A 9,655-nucleotide genomic window follows, 5' to 3' on the forward strand; every position below is an offset into this window, starting at 1 on the left:
AGGGGGCCCAAACAAAGACCAAGTTGATAGCAGAAGTGCCGTGGAAGTTATTAATCATTTCTGTCCTGTATGCCACTCTCACCTCTGCCGCCACCTTCCCAGCTGGGACTTCACCGTGTGCAGGTCTTTTCAATTACTTATTAATGATATTAATCAACTAACTATAATAAATACAGACACAAACCTGTAACCACGTGTCCTCCCACCTATCTCATGTCTCCTATCTCGCTTCTCACCTATCTCATTCTCCACAGTGTGTGATAATACAGACCCTCCCCTTCTTTTTACTTGTTTGTTTATTTGGCTGAGCCAGGTCTTAGTTGCAGTATGTGGGATCTAGTTCCCCGACCAGGGATCAAAACAGGGCTTCCTGCACTGGGAGTGCAGAGTAGCCACGGGACTACCAGGGAAATCCTCTGCCCTTCTTCTTAAAACTCTCTTTCCTTGGCTTAGGCATCCATCTTCCTTGTTCTCCTCCCACCTCTTGGGCTATTCTTCAACCTTCCCTTAAATGGGTTTCTGAGTATTTCCCTAAGCTCACCTTTTCCTCACTCTCCAGTCCAAGGGAGCAACTGCTTTCTCACCCATCCTGATGCTGATGCCCCTCAGATCCCCACACCCTGCACAGCACATCCTCCTGACCTTGAAGCCCATCATCCCCAGCACATGGGCCTCTTGCTCTTCTTCCTCTGTATGTTCTCCTCCCTCGCTCTCTGCATCCATTCTGTTTAGCAGGCCTGGTGATCCTATCATCAAATATCCCTGGCATCCATTTTTCATCCCCTGCTTAATCCAGACCCTCCCTAAATCATGCCTCACCAGGATCAAAGCGTCTCCTGGTCTTTCCCTCAATATCATTCTCCCTGCCAGAGTGAGACTGTTAAGACATATATCTGATCATGCTATTCTCTTGCTTAAAACTTTCAACAGCTCCCCCCACCCATGGGATGAAGGCCCAGCTCCTTTAACTTAGCACACAGGGCTTGCATTCTCTGGACCTTGCTGCCTTTTAGCTTCATCCCTCATCCCCTGCCATACCCCTATAACAGTCCTTTATGGAAACCCTTTATGATTTGTTGAGCACCTATTTTTTTTCTCGGGCTTTCTTGGTGGCTCAGATGATAAAGAATCTCCCTGCAATGTGGGAGACCTGGGTTCAATCCCTGGGTTGGGAAGATCCCCTGGAGAAGGGAATAGCAATCCACTCCAGTATTCTTGCCTGGAGAATTCCATGGACAGAGGAACCTGGCGGGTTATAGTCTGTGGGATCTCAAAGAGTGGGACACAACTGAGCAACTAACACTTTCACTTTATTTTATTTTATTTTTTTAGGCAGAACTCATTATTTCATTTGATGTTCAGAGCAACAGTATCAACTGGTTATTATTATTATTTTCATCTTAAATATGATTAAAAAAGAGGCAGAGATGTTGACAAACTTGATCAAGGTCTTTCAACTATTAGGTACTGGACCCGCATCCAAGTAGGGGCAGGACTCCAAAGACACATTCTTAGCTTTTGCCCTAAACTCTGCTTCATCCTTTTCTCTGCCTGGCCAGCTACTCCTCAGCTTTCAAAACTCAGTTCTGCCATCACTTCTTCAAAACTTGTCTTTAACTTTGCAGTCTTGCCTTCAAGACTCCTCCCCTCTGTGTTCTCATCGTCAGCATAATTGAATGAGAATACCCTGCCCATCATATCGCAATAATTTCTTTCCCATTTTCCCTCATAAATCAATGACTTTCCCATGAGAAGGGTCTGGATTTTTCTTTATCTTTGTAGTTCTCCCACCTGACATTGTACCAGATACGTGGTGGGTCCTGACTCTGCTACTTGCTAGCTTGTGGAGACCTAGCAGAGTTATTTCTCCTCTCTGCGCCTCAGTGATCTCACCTGAGTTTGTGTCCTCATCTGGAAAATGGGTATAATAAGAGCCACCATGGAGAGTTGCTGGAAAGATGCAGGGAGAATTTATCTCTAGGCTGGCACACAGTATGTGCTCAGTACATGGTGCCTGTTATTAGACTGTAATAGTTCACGGAGATTGATCTCTCTACCCTGCCCTTAGGGCTAAACATTTTTATTAACATTTCATCTGAATCAAGGGGGACCTGGCTCCTGCCTCACCAGCCCTGTGAGGCTGCAGGCTGTGTGGTCAGAAGAAAGACCCCTCCCTACACCCAGAGCTCCCTGGAGGGCTGGAAGGGCCAGTTGAGGGGGAGTAGGATGACCCAGGTCTGGTCAGAGCAGGGGAGGAAAGTGTGTTGGGGCTCACAGGTCCCCAAGTCTAGCCCCTCACTGAGCATGAACTCTGCCACCCCACCTGCTTCAGGAAGGGCACCGAAGCCCAGCTTTGTGCTCCTCCCTGCAGACTCACCAAGTGAGGGACACCTCCCACGCTGCAAATCCGTGCAGCAGAACACCAAGTAGCGTTATGGGAATGGTGCAAGCCAGGAGTCCCCTGGCAATCACAGGAGGTATGCAAAGACCTTTATCTCAGTGCCTTTTGGAGTTAAGCTCCAGTATCTGAAAAACTGGGCTTTCTCAGTGGCTCAGTGGTAAAGAATCCACCTGCCAGTGCAGGAGACACAGATTCAATCCCTGGGTCAAGAAGATCCCCTGGAGAAGGAAATGGCAACCCACTCCAGTATTCTTGCCTGGGAAATTCCATGGACAGAGATGGGGTCCCAAAGAGTCAGACATGACTTAGTGTCTGAACAACAGTATCTGAAAACCTCTCTCTGCATTCCAGACTCAGAGCAAATGGCAGAAGCAGTCATAGAGGCCAGGAAGGCATAAGGCTTGCCTGGGAGTCTGATCCAGAAAGTTCTGGAACAGAACCCAAGGGAGGATTGCATTGTGCATTTATCAAGACTTTGTAAAGAATGTTTCTGTAGGATTGGAAAAAAGAAATGAGTTTTCTCATGCAAAATGACTTTGCATGCTGTATTATTTTTCTAGGGCTGCCCTAACAAAGCTTCACAAACTAGGGGAGTGCAATGAAGTGGGAGGAGGGGGGAGCCTTAAACAACAATAGCTTATTCTCTCCTAGTTCTAGAGGCTGGAAGTCCAAGATCAAAGGGTCACAGGTGTCTGAGGCTTCTCGTCTTGAATTGTTGGTGGGTGTCTTCTCCCTGCGTTCTCACGCGACCTTCCCCGTGTGTCTGTGTCCTAACTTCCTTGTCTTCTGAGGACACCAGTCATACTGGCTAATGACCTCATTTTAAATTAATTACCTCTTTAAAGATCTTGTCTCCAAATACATTTATTCTTTGAGCCTGGAGGTTAGGCTTTCAACACATGAATTTGGGGGCTCACCCTTCAGTCCATAAAGCTCAGGCAATTCAACATTGAACAAAAAGAGCCTTCCAAGCACATATAGACTTATCTAAACTTCCAGTTTCTTTGGACTCTTCCATTGCTTTCATCTGGTCTCAGCCACTAAGTCAGTAAAAGTCTTAACGTTTTAAAAAATACCTTAAAAATTTTGACATTTACGAAGGTTTGGTGTCTTAGCTGGCTCTCAGATGTGCACAGCTTGATATGATCTCATTTTTTTTCAGAGGAAGCAGCCTCTGTTCAGCTCTTAGTCACAGTTGACCTTCTGCAACATCTCTTCTAGCATCTGAACACTTCCAAGTGGTGGGAGGGGATGTTTTTGAGACCGGAACACTTTGAGTAATCTAGCTCACGAAGACATTCTTCTTCATGAATGATCGAGTTACCTAACTCTCTACCAGAAACTGATGATTGTGCATCAGAATTACTTTTTCAGAAAAGCTGATCTACCACATATCAAAAGAAATAGCACATAGAAAAACTGCTGTGGATCAAGAACCGGAAGACCGAGGAACTGAGAATGCTACTTCACTTCTTTAATCCTGTTTTTTCACTTAAAAAATGTGAGTGGCTAAATTAAAGGTCTTCAGTCCTTTCTAAAGGTTTGATGTAAAACAAACATGCATCTTTCATCACACTGGCATCCTCCTGCTGCTGCTGCTGCTGCTAAGTCGCTTCAGTCGTGTCCGACTCTGTGAGACCCCATAGACAGCAGCCCATCAGGCTCCCCCGTCCCTGGGATTCTCCAGGCAAGAACACTGGAGTGGGTTGCCATTTCCTTCTCCAATGCATGAAAGTGAAAAGTGAAAGGGAAGTCACTCAGTTGTGTCCGACTCTTAGCGACCCCATGGACTGCAGCCTACCAGACTCCTCCGTCCACGGGATTTTCCAGGCAAGAGTACTGGAGTGGGATGTATAATTCACCCTAAAAATACAGATTAAATTCTGACCTTCAGCAGAGTTACCCAGCTCCTGCTCATCTCAAACACCATCCCCCCCCTTTTTTTTTTGGCTGTGCTGGGTCTTTGTTGTGGCGTGCAGGCTTCTTTATTTTGTAGTACATGGGCTCAGTTGCCTGGGGGCACGTGGGATCTTAGTTCCCCAACCAAGAATCGAACCAGCATTGCCTGCATTGGAAGGCAGATTCCCAACCACTGGACCACACGGGAAGTCCATCAAATACCCCTGAGCAATGCAGAGATGTGGCCCACGAGAGGAAGCAGGTTTATAGAGCACATCCATGACTCTGCTGCAGCAATCCACAGTTAGTAGTCGAAATTCAATCAGAAGGCCTTGCCATCTTAACCAAAATACATTCTGCTGAGTTGGCCCTTATGCTCCCTCCATGTCTTATGGGGCCTGGTCCCCATGTCTTGCTTTCCTATATTTATCATTTTTAGGATCTGATGAAAACTACAAACCCAATCTCCTCTCCCAACCATATATACACATGTGTGTACACATTTTTTTATCTGCATACAATTTTGTGGAGTTCAGGAACTTTTTCAAGCCCAAGTGTATATACTGTCATCTACCTCCAGCATCAAGGATGCTGGATGTCTGCTGGACTATTAGGGAGCAAAAAGGATGTTGTATTCAGTGACCAACTTCATTCTACTCTTAGAAAAACAGAGCTCATTTCAAAATGGAGAATAACAAACTATTTTAACTATTACAAGTACGGCTACTTCTTAGTCAAGAAATTTATGAAAATTTAAAAAATATTTTGGTTTTTAAACTATTGTACTTGAGCTTTCTTTATTTTTTGGCTGCACAACTTACAGAATCTTAGTTTCCCAACCAGGGACCAAAGCCAGGTCACAGGGAAAGCGCCAAATCCTAACCACTGGACTGCCAGGGAAGTACCCTTCCTCCATAAATTTTAGTATGTTATATTTCCGTTTTCATTTGTCTCTAGGTATGTTTTGATATCTCCTTTGAGGACACTGGTTGACCAATAGCATGTTGTTTAATTCCCACGTTTTTGTGATTTTCCTATATTTTTCTTGTGATTGATTTCTAGTTTCATAGGAATGATGCTACTTTACCTCCCTCACTAACATTAACAAAACGGAATTTACATGCACATAATGGCTAAATTAAGAGTTGTGGTCATTAGAGCAATAAATCTTCACTAGGACAAAAACTCAAAAGGCCTCCTCTCTACAAGGCAGAATCCTTACCAACTAAAACCACATTTTTGTAATTCTCTAGCATGACAGTCTCTGAGAAGGCAATGGTACTCCACTCCAGTACTCTTGCCTGGAAAATCCCATGGACGGAGGAGTCTTGTAGGCTGCAGTCCATGGGGTCACTGAGTCAGACACGACTGAGCGACTTCACTTTCACTTTTCACTTTCATGCCTTGGAGAAGGAAATGGCAACCCACTCCAGTGTAGCAGCATCATGACAATCTAGAAAGAGGCCCTCTGACCCTGGTCCAAGAAACTCTATTAATCTTTGGTTATCTATACAGCTTCATCCTGGAAGGTCAATGAGTTCTGAAAGAATTCCTAGAGTCAGTACTCTGGCAGCTCACGGTTGGATGAGAGCAGTGTATGAGGCAGGGGTGACAGATTTTCCAGTTCTTCTGGCAGTTTGAATTCATTGCTGAATAAAAACTGACCCAGAAATTTCTCTTGCCTGTTTCTGATTTTGCTTTATTCCCCTTTCTACATCCTATGACCAAAGTGGTAAATGGTGATGTCATTCCAAGAATAGACAAATAGGAAAATCACACCTAGATAGTTTAAGGCACATCTGTTGTTTGAAACACACACACACACACACACACACAGACAAAGTAAAGTATTTCTTTTTGTCTATTATTGCTGTCTAAAATTTACTCATCTGAAAGAGGCATTCCAAATAAGTGAATTAATTCATTGTCTGAACGAAAGGCTTTATGGATAATCACCACGGTTGAGAGGTAACTCTGTTGTGTTAACTACCATTGCAGCTGTCTTTTCCGCTTTAGTGGCCTGCAAGAAAAAAATCATTTCTGCATATGCTTATGAGATCTCCCTCCATCCCTCATTCCTTTTAAAGTCTTTTTCTGTCCCCTCACACTAATGAAACTAAGCTCGCTAGGCTCTGATAACCGTTATAAAATGTTTATTATGTGTGCCAAGTGCTTTAAAGTCATTCTCACGTTTCCTCCTACGAGATTCACTAGGAAGGCATCAGTATTTTCACACTTTCGGCTGAAGAAACTTAACGAGATAAAGCAAACTGACACAGTCACAGTCTGTAGAGAAATGAGGCTCAATTTTTTTCTCAAAGTCCAGTGAGCACTAAGCACCAGAATCACCCACAGGGCTTGTAAAACAACCAACTGCCGGGCCCCAACCTCAGATTGCTACGCAGGTGTGGAGCCGGGCTCAATAATGTGCATTTCTAAACAATTCTCAGGTGATGTCCAACCTGCTAGTCCGGGGACCACCTTTAAGAACCGCTGTTTCACACCTTTGCTCCTCAAAGTGTGTTAGAGAAGGCACAGCATCGATGTCCTCTCGGAGCTAATTAGGAACGCAGCACCTCGGGCCTCACCGTAGACCTACTGAACCAACCCTGCACTTTTAATAAGATTCCAGGTGATTCCTGGGCACGGTATGCGCCCTCATCACACAGATGCCAGACAGACTCTAAAGGAGGCAACAGATAAATTTTCATTTACAGAGAGCGTCTCTGGCTTAAGGATTAGCAAGGAGAACCCCGCTCACCCCGGACCACAAGGGCTAGAACTGAGATTCGGGGATTCCAGGCCTCGGCACCGCCCCTTCCGCCTCTCGGTCGCACCACGCCCCGCCTCTCCCGCGGAGATGCTCATGTTAATTGGCCAGCGGGGCCTCCGCGCCCCGCCCAGGGCTCGTCTCGGCTCCGCCTCCTTCCAGAGGGCGGAGACTGCACAGACGCAGACTGCGCGCTCTTCCCGCTCGAGTCTTCCCGGGTTCTCCGGGTGACCGAGCCCTCCTCCTAGAGCAGACCCTGGGGTCACCCTTACCTCCGGGGCCGACCGAGCCGCCACCCGGAAGTGCAGATGTCTCCGAGGTTCTTAACGTCTTTTTTTTTTTTTTTTTTTAAGAATGCCTGCCGTTACTCTCTCATTCACCCCACGAACAATTCTTGGGTGTCTGCCCTTTGGCAGAGAGATCAACAAGACACGGTCCCTGTCCACATAAAGGACTGTGGGACTGGGTGATAAGAGCTGCCCCGGAGGGTAACGGCCCTGAGGCTGGCAGTTAGTTGCCGGCCACGCAGGGACTCAGGTGTTTGGTGGATGGAGAGCTCTGGTTGGAGAGCATTCCGAGTGGAAGAAAGGTGGCCGTCATGAAAACTCTCCGTGTGCAGGGCGCGTGGGTGCCTGGAGACGAAGCTGGAGAGGTAAGCAGAGGCGATCCTGAAGGGCTTTGTATGCATCATAAGAAATTTCAACCATGTCCTGAGTAGTCTAGACGGTATTTTAATCCGGAGATGTGGGGTCTCATCTGCACTTTAAAATGCAGCTGGCAGCCAGGCTGGGTTGAAAGAGGAAAACATGTGAAGGCTGTTAAAGAGTATGACGACAGAATGGAGGCAGTGGTGGCTTGATATTATGTATTTATTCAGTAGCTATCTTTTTTCTTCTGCTAAGATTGACTTCCATGGGACAAGGATTTATGTCTGTTTAGTTCATTTCTCTTACCCAGCACTTAGAAGGGTGCCTGGAACACAGCAGACCCTTAAGAAATGTTTTGTTGGATGGATGAACGAATCAGTTGGGGGTTGACAGGACTTCCTGTCTAATTAAACAGTAGATGAAAGTGGGAAGCAGAGGAGACTGATCACTGAAGATTAGATCACAAATAGTGGAAGCCTTGGGACTTCCCTGGTGGTCCAGTGACTAAAACTCTGCACGCCCAGCCAGGGGCCCAGGTTCGATCCCTGGTCAGGGAACTAGATCCTGCATACCATAACTAAGACCCGGCACAGCCAAATAAATAACAAATTGTTGTTGTTTGGTCGTTAAGTCGTGTCTGACTCTTTCGACCCCAAGGACTGCAGCACTCCAGACTTCCCTGTCTTTCACTATCTCCCGGAGTTTGCTCAAACTCATGTTCATTGAGTCGGGGATGCCATCCAACCATATCATCCTCTGTCACCCCTTCCCCTCCTGCCCTCAATCCTTCCCAGCATCAGGCTCTTTTCCAGTGAGTCGGCTCTTCGCATCAGGTGGCCAAAGTATTGGAGCTTCATCATCGGTCTTTCCAATGAATATTCAGGGTTGATTTCCTTTAGGACTGACTGGTTTGATCTCCTATTAACTTTTTAAAAATAATAGTGAAATTCTGTTTGGTGGGTGTTTGCTGAGAACTTCTCCTGGGCTGACCTGACAAGATGCTATAGGGCAGAAGTCCGAAACAGGCTCCAATTTCTGGTGTCATCAAAGTAGGGCCTCTGCCACAAAGTATCAGTTCTAGGTTTTGGTTCCACCAGGAAAAATGTCAGTTTCTTTTCTGCCCACTCACAGGACTGAATTTGAGAAGGTCGTAATTTTTTGTTTTGAATATTATCAGCCTAGAATCCAGATCACTGACTTTAAGGCTGTTTGTTATTATATTGATGTAACATAATATTGATGTAATGTCATTTAATAAAACCATTCCTTGGTGATTTAGTTGTTTGTTTACCTTCAGAGATATGCAGAAATGAATATCTTCATGCCTTCTCTTTCCTTTCTTTTCTTTTTGGCTTTTGTTGAATACTTTTTCCCCGCACAGAAGTAGATCACTAGTCAAAAAATATAGCTCTTACTATATATCGACTGGTTTCTTTTCCAAAAAGTTAATCATAGCAACTGCAACAACCATTTATGCAACAATAATTAGTACAAATTGAGTATCTACTGGTAGAGGCTCTGAGCTCTGTGGGCATAAAATGAGCAAAACAGACAGACCCTGACCTCCTGTAGCTTTCAGTCTAGTACAGGAGGGTGGTATTCATCAGCAAATCACACAAGTGTATAATTAGAAAGTAACACATCATTTCAGTTCAGTTCAGCCGCTCAGTCGTGTCCGAGTCTTTGCGACCCCATGAATCGCAGCATGCCAGGCCTCCCTGTCCATCACCAACTCCCGGAGTTTACCCAAACTCATGTCCATCAAATCGGTGATGCCATCCAGCCATCTCATCCTCTGTCGTCCCCTTCTCCTCCTGCCCCTAATCCCTCCCAGCATCAAGGTCTTTTTCAATGAGTCAACTCTTCGCATGAGGTGGCCAAAGGACTGGAGTTTCAGCTTTAGCATCAGTCCTTCCAAAGAACACCCAGGACTGTATC

General features: G+C 45.6%; 1 protein-coding gene across 1 annotated transcript in view; it reads left to right on the forward strand.

Moving 5' to 3' along the window:
• Positions 1–7,265: 7,265 nt before the first annotated feature.
• FIS1 (fission 1 (mitochondrial outer membrane) homolog (S. cerevisiae)) overlaps positions 7,266–9,655 on the forward strand; it is a 13,992-nt gene continuing 11,602 nt past the window's right edge. Inside the window, exon 1 of the mRNA XM_010854337.1 lies at positions 7,266–7,722. Within this exon, the coding sequence (XP_010852639.1) occupies positions 7,669–7,722 (54 nt within the window). The 5' untranslated portion in view covers positions 7,266–7,668. The remainder of the gene's footprint in view (positions 7,723–9,655) is intronic.

This window comes from Bison bison, unplaced genomic scaffold (assembly GCF_000754665.1).
Source record: "Bison bison bison isolate TAMUID 2011002044 unplaced genomic scaffold, Bison_UMD1.0 scf7180017864340, whole genome shotgun sequence".
NCBI classification, from domain to species: Eukaryota; Metazoa; Chordata; class Mammalia; order Artiodactyla; family Bovidae; genus Bison; species Bison bison.